At 34.6% G+C, this 15,676-nt stretch overlaps 1 protein-coding gene across 2 annotated transcripts; it reads left to right on the top strand.

Annotated features, from left to right (window-relative positions):
- The first annotated feature begins 3,421 nt into the window (after window positions 1-3,421).
- Window positions 3,422-9,210, top strand: LOC122308413 (18S rRNA aminocarboxypropyltransferase). 2 transcript variants are annotated; one of them, XM_043121728.1, is made up of 10 exons: window positions 3,422-3,610; window positions 3,703-3,731; window positions 3,860-3,906; window positions 4,293-4,358; window positions 4,844-4,884; window positions 5,623-5,759; window positions 6,182-6,272; window positions 7,217-7,288; window positions 7,458-7,570; window positions 8,700-9,210. In XM_043121728.1, the coding sequence occupies exons 1-10, from the start codon at window positions 3,528-3,530 to the stop codon at window positions 8,807-8,809; spliced, it is 789 nt and encodes a 262-aa protein (XP_042977662.1). In that variant the 5' UTR covers window positions 3,422-3,527; the 3' UTR covers window positions 8,810-9,210. The 2 variants fall into 2 exon arrangements, with proteins under 2 accessions (XP_042977662.1, XP_042977661.1); XM_043121727.1 differs by having other exon boundaries at window positions 3,423-3,610; window positions 3,854-3,906.
- Window positions 9,211-15,676: the final 6,466 nt, after the last annotated feature.

Below are 15,676 nucleotides of genomic sequence, written 5' to 3'. Positions count from 1 at the left end.
ACCACCTCCTCTTGCCTATACTTAGTGATAAAGTTTCTAACATTTAAAACTTCTACTTATAGTTTCTCGTATTTCGTGTTTTATCTTGTAAAATGTAACAATCACTGTAAGTTAACTCTTAACTTACTATCAGATTATTGTGTATGTTTGATGGATAAAAGAATTATAGTTTATGTATATATGTTATCATATATGCTTGTTACTATGATTATTTGTTACACATAATACTCTGTCATGAAATACTTATTTGTTACACAATTTATTCTGTTGTGTCTTTCTATCTATTACAAGTATGTCATGTTAAATAATGTTATTTGTTACACGTATATCATGTCACGTAGTATTTTCTGTTACATATTATGTCATATTATGAAATGTGGTCTGTTATATGTTATGTCATGTTATGAAATATTGTTTGTTATATATTATGTCATATTACAAAATATTGTCTTTTACATATTATTTCATACTACAAAATGTTTTCTATCTCATAGTATGTCATGCCTTTCGTCTCACTTCATGTCATGTTATATTACATCAGGATTTTTGTCCTTTTGTGCCATGTCACATTTCATTTCGATTACAATTTGTGTATCTAGGAAACAACTTTTCAAGTCATGTCAAGTATATTTACATCTGTCATGACCATAAGTGCTAGGATGTCGTAATTTTACTATTAGAACTTTTTTGTTCACGCTGGAGTGTCTAAACTAGTGTGAAATTTTATGAGTTGACAAAGTAAAGATCAATGAGCTACAAATGAGACCTAGTTAGCTGGTCACTGGCACTCAGCAAGCACTAACACCTATGGTGCTACCCACATTTTAATTTCTTGTTATACTTACTCGTGCGAGTGTAGATATTTGACACGATATACGTACAATACGTGTGTCCACAGTAGGTACAGATTTATATGAACTGTACGTATGTTAACGCACTCACAGCATGTGTGGATACTTATTTTGTGATGTGGTAATCAGTAGGGACACACGGCTCAAAAGAACCCGTGTAGCACCCATATGGTCACTTTTATTTATCATGCTTATTGATCAAGATTCCAAGTTCATATACTGCACATTCAATCATATTTTAAGTTCATGTTCTATCCACACTTTAGTTCAAGTTCATATCATGTCAAGTTTCAAGTTATGTTAGTTTATGCCATGTTACATGTCAAGTTATGTTATGCTTACTTATGATTTTGATTATGCATTCATACATTTACTATCATGAATGCACCATTAACCTGTGTGGAAGTATTTTGTTAACTTGCTGAAATTTATACTCAAATATCAATATGGTAGTCTCAACTATCATCCTATCAGGAATGATAGCTCATGTGCCAGGATCAAGAGGCGCTTCAGAAGATGATTAACTCGAGGCGGTTGATTAATCAATAATAGCATGATGTGAAGCTCATCATTTCAATGTTCTAATTTATAAATAGTAATATGGCATCCTTGACTAAGTTGTGCGAACTACTCGATAGATTAGCCTAGTAGATACTTTGGTTTCTGTAGTAATTATAGAGCTCAGTCTCCCATGCTTTTGAGATTACAGTCATTTGAGACCCATACTGTAATCGTTGATGTTTATCTTGTCAATATGCAAGGATTATGTTTTAAGTATTTGAGATATCTTCAGTTTGGTACATAGTATTGCTAAAAAAAAAATTATTTGTTACAAATATTATATAATGCTATGTACATGTTTGGAACATTACATCTTTATCTGTCATGAATGGTGGCAAGTAACTTTATATTGCATGTCCTGACGTTTTAGATATTCGTTCGATCCTAAGCAAAATCTAAGGGCATCACAAATTCTATTTTCTTGGTGGATAATAAATGAGCATGTATATTTGAAGTTATATGAAAAGATTAGGATTTTAGTTTATTATGGTACAATTTCATAACACCCTGAAAGAAAAGTTCTGCTGTGATTATTGTATATTGTCAGATGGATGCTAGGTGGAGTAACGGAAGTATGTAATCATGTATTGCATGTCCCGATACTTATATCTCCCTTAAAATGTCCATCGGCCTACATGTGAAAGCCATTGTGTGAAAGCCATTGCTGTGATACTTGGGAGCAGGGGGTTGACTATGTCGACTCCCCATTGTGTGAAAGCCGAAGTGACATAATCAACGTCAATTCCTCTGGCTAGCAATGAGGTATGGGTGCGAATATTTGACATTTTGTGTGGAGATGAACTCTAACCGATTAGAGATTTATACACTAGATCACTCGTGGAATAATTACAAAACTTGGCCTTGAGGTATTTTCCCTCCTGCTGTGAATGTTTTATGAGCTCTAATAATATTTGCAAAGAATATTGTCCTACAATGCATGTACGTATATATTTTCCTTAGAACAAGGAAAAAATAAGAAGAAAGAGATTTTGTCTATGCACCTTGGTAATCATCTAATTTCGTGGTCCTTGTCTTAGGTTTCATGGAGATATGTTTCTCATTTGGTGAGCTTCGGATGATGCTGAAAGGGGATCCGTCCCTTTGTGCTCATTTTGAGAGGTTCTTTCTCCTTGTGAGAAGAGGCAAAAAAAACAAAAAAAAACATACATCTTTTTGTTGAAAAGTTCAAAAGGGGACTGTTTATTGTAAAAGCTTGCTTTCGACCTCCAAACTTGCATGTGTTAACTGGTGTTCCATGGTGAAATCTTGTTTGGTTGAAATGGTATATGTCTAGCACTAATGTTGCAAACCATTTTTTAGCATGTTCAATGGTTTTATACATTTGCTTTGATTTCCGTCGGTAACTCATTAATTGTTGAATATATATTATAAAAATAGAAAAATTATATTTACAAATCGATAAAGAAAATGCATCATTCACGTCATTGATATTATAAGATTTTATTTATAAAAAAAATTTAATTTTAACTTTTACAAATCAAATCCTATTAGGTTACAATCTCTACACGAACTTGCATGCATAACAATTATATAAAAAAAAAATATTTTTACAATCATAATTTATATACAATAGTTGAGCCGGCAAGAGGAAAAAAAATGGAGTAAAGTTCTTAATTTTTATAAAAAAATATATAATTTATATAAGTATGAGTTCTCCTATATATAGTTATTTTTACATATTCTTTATATTCTACTAATGTGATTGGTCAAAACAATAATTTTATATTAAAAAAATAATACAGTCAATCATATTAATAAAATACGTAAAAATATATAAAAATAATTATAAATAAAATATTTATTAATAAAATACGTAAAAATACATAAAAATAAATGTAAATAAAATCTTTGTATAGAAATATGTCATTGTTTTTAATTTCATCGAACTGAATTTGACTTAATTTTTTTTTAAGAAAATAGATGCATCTTACTAAGTAAATATAATGAATTAATAAATAGATCAAGACCGAAAGTGGTAACCTATATAAAGCAAACCGAAAGCACGCAGACATTCACCGTTCCCAGAGCTCCTCCGCCAGCCACTTATTCTCAGTACTAGTCCTTTGCTTACCTAGTCTTCGCACTTCGCAGAGCATGGGTCACAACAACAAGACCAGGCGGTTCAAAAATCACCCTTCCCATAGGGCGCAATCCAGCAGGACCCATCAACTTCCACGGTTATTAATTTCACACCCAACTTTTTCCGTAGTCTTTTTGTTTTTGGATTGAGTTTCGTCGTCTCACTTTTCTATTTCTATGAATTTTCCAGGGAGGACGAGTCTCTTCCATCTGATCAAGGTCCCAATTTGATAACTTGCTCTTATTTTACGAATCCCCTTTTTTCTCGCATTAAAGGTGTTTGAGGTATTGCCGCTTCATCAATCGGTTTTGATTTTGTACTGCTGATAACTTTATTACAGTTGCAGCAGCTGAAGAGGAGCCTGCAGGTCCGAAAATCCAACTTGCTATGTGGGTAAGCATTTTTTTCTTTCCTCTACTTATTCTCTTTTGCCCTTTTGATTTTCTTTGATTTTGATTCGTTGTTCGCTGTCACCAGTTATCTTATGTCTGAGTCATTATTTGTGATTGTAATTATTTTCGGATGGATTTTATATTTGAAGGAGTATTGAGGCGGCTGAAATCTAAATTGTATATAGTGAGCACACAATTAGCAGTGGGAGGGTAACACTTTTTTGCTTGTTGACTGGTTTGTTTGTTGCAGTGAAAGAAACAATTTTCTGAGATCTTTATGGGTTAGATCAATGATGTTGTTAGGATCTGTAACTCTGTCAATGATGTATGTGTGAATTCTATGAATTTCCAACAATGAGATTAAGCGGTGTGGTGGTGTTGATTTAGGATTTCGGACAATGTGATGCAAAAAGGTGCACAGGAAGGAAGCTTTCAAGATTCGGCCTACTAAAAGAAAGTATCTGGTTCACATTTTATCTTATCATGATTCGCTCTTGCACATTTACACCTTTCTTATGTTGACTTAAATATCTTCTTCTTCTTTTTTCCTCATTGTTAATTCTGTTTTAGCATAGGGTTGGCATTTGGTCTTTACTCGTTAGTATCTTTAAATATTTTCAGTTTAGTTTTAGTCTTTAGGATTGGCAAGTGGTTGAAATATTTTGATTGATAGTGATCTTCCAAACCTTGTTACTAAGAAGCAATGCCAGTTAAGAGAACCGGCTGCTAAGTTTTGAATTTAGCTGGGTTAGGGGGTTCATGCTTATTTGAGATTTTAAAACCAAAATGTTTTCTTTCATTCTTTCTTTTTTTTTTACCAGATTCATTTACTTCAGCTTTTACCTAAATCTAGTATTTTTATCGACGTAGTGTACTGTCATGATATAATAGGCAGTTTGACGTGCCAGTAAGCTTGATGTTTGGAAAATCTCATGCAGGAGTTGCGCGTGAGTAATGGTTTTGGGGGCGTTGTTTTAAGGTACTCATACAGATTGCTCTGTTTACCTTAATTTTTCAGTGGTATTAACTTATTGTTATTGACTCCTTTCACATTTATGTTTGTTAGATATTTTTGGATATATATAACGTGTTTGAAAACTAGATGGTTGTTCTTGCATACGATGAGGGAAAGATGAATAGTTTCCAACTTAGAGAGAGAGAGATAGAGAGAGAGATAGAGAGAGAGGAGAAAAAAACTTGAAGCTTCTATTCCACCAGTTGGATTGGCATAACATGTATTTTCGTTGATGGGGCTATCATCTATTCATTTCTTCCCACATTATACCTCTTGTTTCTTGACAGGATCCCAATTAATGTACTTTCCTCGTAGAACAATTTACCTAAAAAGTAATGTAATCTCTCAATTATTAAAAGCTTCTTTTGAGATTGGATTTTGGGTTGGGGGAGGTCAGCAAGCTGATTGAGCTGCAGAATACTTGGTTCTGTCCTAACTGCCAAGAGTGACAGAGAGACTTTAATCTTATGAATGCAAATCTGTACTAGAATCTATTATTCTATTCGATACATAGATGATACCTCTGGAATGAAATTGGATGTCACTGCATTCCTTATGTTTCAGGTAGTAATGAGTTTGGTTGGGTAGGATAGTTCTATGGTCAAAATCTTATACTAAAAAAGTAATACTTGTTATGTGTGTATAAAACACTTAGAAGTTCCTGTATTCATTTTTATTATATGTTTATATTCACCCTGGCAGTCCGGTTGGTACACAATGTGTCTCAAAAGAAGATCATAGCTTAATGAAGAGGAAAGGATTAGCTGTTGTGGATTGCTCATGGGCCCGCTTGGGTGACGTACCTTTTGTGAAGCTGCGTTGTGCTGCTCCTCGTCTCTGTATGGATTTCGATTCTTTACATAATTACTCGAGGGAGTTTCTTATTTAATTTAAAGTCACACACATATATATGCTTATAAATATGTGTTTCTTTAATGTATATTTATATATCCTGAAAATGTCTTTTGTGGGTTTCCACATACTATGCTTGGGGACACTTCGAAAAAAAGCATGTTTTGTATCTCATTGAATACTCTTGTTCTTTTTCTTTTCTTTTTTTATAATTTTTTAGAACAAGTGTTGAAGAATTTAGTGTGCCCATGAAATGTCTTTTATGTCTTTATCAAAAAACAAATTTCTCTTATGTCAACGTTACCGGATCTTTAAGTTAATAAAACTTACCCCTATTTGTTCATAGAATTGCTGTGTTTGATTGTCTCTTTGCCTGTCTTTGACTTTAGCAAATCACTTGAAATTGCAGTGCCATGGCTGGTAGCAGCAAATCCAGTGAATTATGGTAGACCATGTGAACTATCTTGTGTAGAGGCATTATCTGCAGCTTTACTCATATGGTACCCAAATTTCTTCCTAAGTAATACAGTTTTCTTAGGTAGCTAAACCGATGTTGGAGTTAGTTGGTGTTGTCTCTTTTCCTAACTTGGTTTATGCTCTCATGTTTTCTTTAAGTAAGCAGCTCTTAATTGCAGATAGAGGACACATTTAGTTATATTTCAAAGTTAGCAGGTGGATTAGCTTGTATTACCTGAATCCTATTCATGATATGCACATTGCATTATAGATGCAGATTTTTCCTAAGGCTCTATTTTTTTTTTTTTTTTTGATTGGTAGATTTTTCCTAAGGCTCTTATCAGATAATTACGTACATAGCTTTAGAATGAGTTACTATCAGTCTGATTGAGATAGAAGGTTACTGGCTTATTTCAGTTTTATTAGAGGCAATATGAAGACACATGGGCATCATCAAAAGGCCTGAAATTGCTGTTGCTTGTATCCTTGTAGCCAAAAGGTCAGAGATGGTATAATGTGACTCCTATGGCAGAATTAGCTTAGTGAGACTGAAGAAGCCCAACGAAACAACCACATTTTATTTTAAGCCTACAGGTGTTGAGGGGAATCTGAATGACTGAACCCACACTAGCACACTCCTTTGATAGAATTAGCTACAAAATCTTGCATTAGAAGAAACAGTGGCAGAATTCTGAGATCTGAAGGAAATGCTCTGTTTGTCTAATATTTTCCCAAGATATCAATTCAGTTTTTAGCCTTATTGGTGTCCTATTTTTACTTTTAGCGTTTCTTTCCCTACACTAATAGGGGCTATGCTCTACATAATCTATTTCGGCTGCATCTCTAATATTGACGGGTCACTATTCCATTATTCTTGGTATCGCCTTCTATTTGTGAACATAGATATTAGATATTCTGCTGCACCAAGATTGGATGTGTTCTCCAATGGAGAAACTTACTGTTTTCATGTCTATAATATGGTTTACAGTGGGGAAGAGGAAACTGCAAATCTGTTGCTTGGCAAGTTCAAGTGGGGTCATGCTTTCCTATCCCTCAACAGGTGTGTTTTTCTTAGCTAATCTTTGTAAAATATAATGATACTTTGTTGATTGGAGAATGGATACACCTTGGAGAGTTGAGGTTTCACTTTTATACTTCCTAAAATAATTGTGCTTTGATTTCCATCAATCTTGCTCTCTTTCAAATTTTGGCATTTCTAATTGACGCAGGGAACTTCTAAAGGCATACTCTGACTGTGAAAATAGTGCTGATATCATTTCAACTCAAAATGCTTGGCTTTCCCAACAACGCCAGGCTCCGAAGGTTCCCCCAGAAGTAGAAGGTATATGTTAGTGGCTATCAAAAAATTGCTATCCCCATGTCTGAATGCCAGATTAAGGTCCTTATTAAGTGAACTAGAAGTTATGTGGAACATGTTTCCCATCAAATGGGTTGTGCAATCGGCTATCGTTGCACCTGCAAATCACATTTGCAACCCTTTTTTTTTCTTGATTCAACGCAACCCAGTAGACTCCTTTCCCCTTCTTGGGGATGCTAGCTAACCATTTTGTCTTTCAATTTATCAATGTCAGTTCGTTGAACTAGATGTTTCACTACCCCATCTCTGTTTTATTTAGCATTCCCCTCATTTTCTGTGACACCTGTAAGCTGGAAACGGTGCTGCCCTACATGCCTTCTTCCATCTCTTATTTGGTATAGACAGACATACACATTGTCATTGAAACATTTCTTATATTATCATCCTTTTTTGGTGGTGGTGTTGTTATTTTGGTTTTCTGCCATCCACCACAAGTAGGATTTGTCCGTGAACATATGGTGAAACACCATTGTTTCATGGATGTCTTTTAAACTCTGTTCATATGTTTAGATGACACATATTTCAGACTTGCTCCTCCAGAGATCAAGATATATCTGCATCAGCTTTTATTCCTTCTTTATTGTTCCTACATTTGTCTGTGTTTTGAACTCTACTCTTTACAAAATCATACGATCAGTGAAAAACATATTCTCCATGTGACAATTCATCTTGTAAGTTGTTCGAATGATCCACTCTTTTTAGGTCATAAGGCAAATGAATCAATGGAAAACACATACAAGCTTCATTGTAATCATCACATTCACCTTTTTTTCCTCCAACTTTTCTCTGGTACTCTCAATTCCATAATCATGTCAACTGTCCATCTTGTATGTCGTTACAATCATGTCAATTTCCAATGTACTCCTTGTATATTCTTCTGCCTGTAATGGTATCTCCTCGAGAACTGTCATGTGATGGTCCTGAAAGACCAGAAGGAGGTTTTTGGGGTTATAATCCTTTCCATAAGCCTGATATTGATCCCATATCCATGAAACTAGGGAAATTAATAATGCAAGCTTATAACTTGAAGCAGTGCGGAATAAAATAACCTACACTAACATTAAAATTGTGTATTTGCTGTCTGCTGCTACAGGAACAGACAACTCTTCTGATTCCGACGACGGGCTTCCACCACTTGAAAAGAATATGAACCATCTGAACTTGCGGGAAAGCGAGGAAGAAAGTGATGAAGAAAATGAGTAGGTAGAATATTACTATATTTAACAGTTGCACGGTGAGGCAGAAATGAAAGGATGCAAAACTAGTGGCTGCAATGAGCAGCTCTGTACAAATGCCCGATCACAAAAAATAAAAAATAAAAAAAATTTCCCTGAAGAGATGCCTGCCGGAAACCATGCACTAATACATGAGGTTTGACTTATGCTCTGGCTTTTAATCATAGTTATTATGCTAACCAAAAGAAAGAGCAAAAACTGCTTTTAAGTTACATTTGTTTAGTGCATTTCAGACTTTCAGTGGAGGGCTTGTTTTCCTGCATAATTATTAGATTATCAGTTACTACTTCAAACGCTTGCTTCATCCAATTAAAGGTATGCAAGGCAACAGCCTTGTCAGGATGCAATGGTATGTTGCTCTTACCTATAGTTTTCCTGCTAAATAATGACGCCAAAACACCGGATGGTTTTGTATTTTCTAGATCCCAGCAAAATAATAAAAATGAATCTTCAAAAACAAGCAAGTTCAGCCGTCTAGTCCCGTTTCAGTGTTCTTGCCACGTGACTTTATCGTCTCATTCAAATTACAACAGCTATAAAGAGATTACATATAAGTAAATTTATTTATGATAAGATTCGTTAGATTAATTTTATAATAAAAATAATTTTATGATCTAACATATCACATTAAGTCATATTAATTTGTGAATTAAATTTTGTATAGAATAATATTATATACAGTTATAAATTGGGCAAATGTGTGTACTCTTTTTAAAAATAATATGATCTACTATTAAAAAAAATAATTTTTTCAAATAAATCTTAAATTTACTTATTTTTTAAAAAAAGGATTCCACGCTTCATATTAAATATCATATCTCTCCAAAGAAATTTCCGAAACTATTTTTTAGTTTTCCAGTTTTCAATTAATCTCAGTGCTGTTTTCGGGGGGAGAGAGATATATAAAATATATAAAAAAATCTATTTATTATCTCTTAAATCACATATTAATAGGTGCATTCTATTTAAATATATGCGTTTAAATATAAGAATAAAAATGATAATTTACATGGCAGTGTACGGCGTGGGAATGATAAGCAGCTAAAATAAAAATTGCTATAGACAACCAGCTTGTGTCCCTGCCACAGCATCTCATCCCACGTGGCAAAAAGCGAACGACGCCGTTTCCTTCGTTTCCCCCTTTCCCCATTTTCCCCCTTTCCCATTCTCGTTTCCTCTTTTGATTCCTTCCCCCCCATTCCTTGTCGTTTTCTCCTTCCCCCCATTTTCAGACCTAATACAATTCACTCATTCCATCTTTCACCATCGAAATCGACCCAGGAAAGCCCCACCTTCCTCGGTGAAATCGACCCACAAAACCGACAACACAATCCCTTCGAAGCCAAAAGCTCCTTTTATCACCTTCATCTTCCTCAAGCACGATTCTCCCCCTATTTCCATCTTTATTCGTCTTCCTCAAGCACTATTCCCCTCCATTCCCACGAAAAGGTCAAGTTTCCCACTCAAAATCGTAGCCATCGAAATCCTAATCCTAACCCGTACCCAACCCACGGCTTAATCCTAACTGGTGTAACCCTAACCCTTACTAGCATGTATAGATCAAGTTAGTTAGCTTATTTTCGCCTTTGTTTTGGTTTTACTTTGCAACATACATTTTATATATCAATTATACTTCATGTTTTTTATGGATTATTTACTCAGGTGTCAAAAAAATCAAAAGCAAAAGGGTGATGATAGAATTACAATTCACTTACAATTTATTTACAACTTATTAATAAAATAATATTTTTTTAAATTTCAAACACATAAAATCAAAATCAAAATCAAAATAAATATATAAAATAATATTATTTTTTTAGAAGGTTGTAGAAGAATTGTAAATGAGTAGTTATTTTATCATTTTCCAAAGCAAAAATAAATCATCACACCCACTAATCATAGTCTAATATAGGGCATGCCAAGTTTGTCTAATCAAATTAATATTATGATTAATATTATTTACATCTAACATTTTATATATATATATATATATACAAAATGGATTATCATACGGCAAGTTTTTCAAGTGGGTAGATAATAATCACGACTATGAGCTCCAACTTCAAAAAAGATATAATAAACTTTTAAGGAATGAGAGAGCTCGAGAAAAAGGAGAAATCTTGAGAAAAAACTTGACGATGTAGAGAAGAGGGAGATTGAAATAAGGTGTTCACATGCACTACTCCAGCTTTATTGGGCTTTTGTAGTTGTTGTGTCATGTTACTTAGTAGTATCTAAGTGATTTTGGAACTTGTTATATGTTGTTTGGTATATAACAATATGTAAATTATTAATAATATGTACATCTAAAGTTTCTATGTTGTTGCTTCCTAGAGATCATGGAGTTTTGTGAAATTTATATGTTGATGTAGGTTTTGAAGTAATCTGGGATTGAGTTAAAATTTTGTCTATTAGAATCTCGGTTTGCATATTGTTGATGTAGGTTCTAAAATTTGTGACTCCTCCAGCAATTGAATATTTGCAGCAATCTCACTCAAATCTCTTATCTAAGATACTAAAGCATCAGCCTACAACTCCAAGGCACCTGAGTTCCCTCCAACTGTTAAAATTAATATGCCATAAAAAGACAAAATAAATGAGCAACTGAAACACCACATAGAATGCATATTCGCATGTCATGATTGAGGCCTATATTTCAAGGAGAATTAGGTGCAATTGCTGTCTGTTTTAGAGTACTATGAATTACTACAAATTTACTATACAAGACAACCGACATATCATTGTGCCGGTTGTGCAAGTCAGGTTGCATTGATTGTGAACCATCCAACCCAAATCACATCTGTAACAAATAGCATTCAAACATTAAATTGATATCGATATTACTATTATTCAAATATGCTAAATTTTGAGTGAACTTACACTTTCTTGACTCGCAATTACTGTTTTTCGAATCAGAGTTTCACTAATGTTTGGAACAACCTAGTGATAAATACTTGTCAGAGAACTCTAGAATATTGTAATACAAATATAAATATATAACTATTAATATATATACCTGCACACCACCAACATTTGGCATATCTATCTTTAAAAGGCTAAATAAATTCCTGCATGTATCCACGATTGGTGTATCTCCTCCATTTCGCTAATAACCAAGTAACAAATAATAACTAGCAGATTATTCATATTTTGCATTTATAAAATATAAATAAAAATGCTATAGACAATTTTGCACCTCTTTACGTTTCCTTTTTACTAGTACTTTCTTCGTCTTCGCTTTACCTTTCCACATGTCTGTATCTATCCTAGATGCTCTTCTCAGATATGAGAGTTTGTCTTTCTCTCGCACAATATGTGGATTGAGTGCTTGCCCAGAACTACCGATCGTAGTTGTGTCCTTTGGCGTACAACCAACATTGGAGCCCGTACGTGATATTGATGGGGGTTCTTGGTTGGCACGATACAAGTCAATCATTGCATATAACTTAGTAATTGCATCCTCAGTATGCTCTTTTGAACCCGCTGCATGAGTGATCATCTGATAACAGATATTCAACAGACTTAAATATTGATTAGAATCTGCTTGTTGATCCCTTCATCATAGCTGCTATGGATTAACGTGTATCTTCTTTTGATGTTCTTTCTCCATCGATCTAAAATATACCTATCTGGCAAAAATTTAATCCTATTACATTTGAATACGGCCAAAATGTACCGACACAATATCCCTCTCATTTCAAATAATCCACAAGAACACTTTGCAACTACATCATCCTCACTAAAATCCACATAATTGTAACCAGCTTAGTGAACTCTTCCAAACAAACTTCATCCTCTACCAGATAGGTCTTTTGGGCACCATCACTCTTAAGTAACCTCGGATTCATATCGATGATGCCGATAACTTGCTGCCGAACTTCCTTGAATTTAGCATTCGTATACAACTCTTGAAACCTCTTCTCAATCGAAAATCTAGATATGCAGGGAATTGTAGTATTAAATGAGTGAAAGTCTGCGACATTTTCATTCTCAATTTTTTTTTCAATGCGTTATCAAACTGGTTGACAAACTCTTTCAAGTTTGTCTTAGCATGAACATAATTGTCAAAAAATGCATTCATGCTCTCGCTCCGTTGCGTTATACTCATTCCAGCCCAAAAAGACTCTTTCAAGAATGTCGGTACCCAATGCTCACACTCAACGTATAAACTATGCAACCACGCATTCTCATGCAAGTTGTAAGTGGTAATTAACTGATCCCAACATTTCTCAAACTCTTCAACACTTTGGGTGTCATACACACATTTCATCAATGCATGTTTCATCCCAATTTTGTAGGAACCACATGAGCCAAACTTCTCGGGGACTTTCTTCAATATATGCCGCAGGCAAAATCTATGCCGGGTTTTTGGGAAAACAATAGTAATTGCATTTTTCAACGCTCTATCTTAGTCAGTGATAATAGCTTTCGGAGTTATACCATTCATACACTGCAACCAGGTCTGGAATAACCACACAAATGTCTCGGTATCCTCATTAGAAATCAAGTCTGCTCCTAACAAAATTGACTGTCCATGGTGGTTTACACCCACAAATGGCGCAAAGGGTATCCCATATCTATTCGTTAGGTACGTGGTGTCGAATGTGACCACATTACCGAAATATTAGTAGGCTGCTCTACTACGGGGGTTTGCCCAGAAGACATTCTTTAATCTCCCATCATCATCTAAATCCATCAATGAAAAAATCCAGGATTTTTGTACTGCATCTGTAAAAAATATTCTTGAAGTGTTGCAACACCACCTATGCCAAGTAGTAGATGTCTTGCCTTACCGATGTAATTACGACAATCATTTTTCAAAAACGGGAGGTTCTCGAATCCACCTGTGCCAACAACAAGCGATCCGAAACTTTTATTCATTCGGATGCCAGGCAAATAATTTGTATTTATGATCCTTTTTACCGAATCACTCACTTCTCTATTACACCGAAAGAAGCGGGATTTTTTTGAACTGAGGTCGTGGTTATGGATATTATGTACTGTAGTCAACCGAAACTTTCCATCAGATTTTAAGTCATTAATCTTTACCTTACATTCCGTCTTTCCTGTCGGACGTGGGTTGGCAACATTCAAAGTCCTATTCCGGGCCTTCTTGCCGCAGGCACAAGCAATGGTTATATATCTAACAGTCTCATCTTCTCCCCTCTCAGTCCTCTTTGTCATCACTCCAAACCCTCATTTCTTACCATATTGTTTATAATAACTCATTAAATCTTGAAGGGAATTAAACTCCATCCCCGATTGTGGCTCCTCAATCATATCATTATCATCCATTTGCACATTCTGAGATGTCCCAGCACTGCCATCCTCGGTTTTCCATGGATTTGGTCTATCCTTTGTACTTTCTTCAACTATAGGAGATGTACATGGCGCTTTAGTTTCCCCACCATCGGGTTTATTATCCTCTAAACCAACTATTCTGCTTGTAGCGGAACTTGCATTGATGAAAGGAGTTGGAGGTTCCGGTAACCAATATTCTGCAAAAAGCACAAAACAAATATGCAATTAAACTCTTGAAAAGAAACCAACTTATTAAAAATAAATAATAACATGTTATCACTACCTGTATGTCGATTGGAAATTGGCTGCCAACTGGATATGGTAGAAAAGCTGGTGACCATGCAGACACTGATCCATAGTAACCAAGCATGTAATTTGAGATGTTTGGACTAGTTGATGGTATGTCCTAACATGTTATTAGATAAAGTTATTGATGTATTTTGAAAATAAATATCAACTCAACAAATTCCAATGTTACGGATATATTAAATGATATAACATACCGCGGATGAGGTGTTTGAGCTAGATGATGTTAGCGTAGATGGCTGTTCTTTCCCGTTTCCCATGCTGAGAGGGAGACAAATGCATTGTCAATATATCTCCTAAATATCTCCATTAAAGAGAGAATCATTGTTGGCAAAATTATTTTTAATAAGGGCTTAGTAATGGAGTTAATCATGCAAGCTATAAATATCTTATTGAGGGGACTTTTGCTAATGGGCATGTCCCACTAAAATATGCCACAAATATGGAAAAGGTCTCAATAATTGGAATCAGAAAATCACATATATATTACAATATTAAGTTCAGTGCATACAAATTCTCAGATATTTGACTCTCTGCATAGCCATAACAAGCAATGATTCTAATTCCAATATACCCAAAATGCTCAACCAAATCAGTGGATTCTCTGTTCTGATTCTTGCAGTAACTTTGGAACTTTTATGGTTGCAATTGTGTGGCCATTTGCTATTAAACGAGGTTTCCTTTTGCATCTAGCCAAAGAAAGAAAGAAAAAGAAGTGGGGATCATTGGCATCTCTCAAAGTTTGCAAGCCTTGGGGATATTGAAAATGAAAAACAGCTGGTTTTTATTCATGAGAGAAATGCCAAAAAAATGCTAAATCAAAAGCCATTTTTAATCTGTGTAAATATGTGATGTGCCTGGTTTTAATTATAGGTAATGGATTAAGCGTAGGCCTAGTTCAACAGGTGATGCAATTCTGAAGATATCGTGAAAATCTTGATCTGCAACTGTGAGAAGTTGAGGTCATAGAGATGTAAAGACAATTATAAAGAAACAATAATAATGTCACTTGTTTCATTGTTTTAAATCTCTGTGATTCTTTTAATATAACATTTGAAAACTTTTAACTCTCCTAGTATTAGCTGAGTGGTAAATTTTCATGTAACATGAAAAAGCTTGTTGTTTGAGGGTCAATCTGCATACTCTAGTGCATGTGGATGAGTGTTTATGTTTCTGTCTATCATTTTTCTTTTTAATCAATTTGAGAGCCACAAGTATGTGGGAAACT

This window comes from Carya illinoinensis, chromosome 4, assembly GCF_018687715.1.
Source record: "Carya illinoinensis cultivar Pawnee chromosome 4, C.illinoinensisPawnee_v1, whole genome shotgun sequence".
Taxonomy (NCBI): domain Eukaryota; kingdom Viridiplantae; phylum Streptophyta; class Magnoliopsida; order Fagales; family Juglandaceae; genus Carya; species Carya illinoinensis.
Note: the sequence above shows the minus strand (reverse complement) of the source record. Positions and strands in the feature narration are given on the sequence as shown.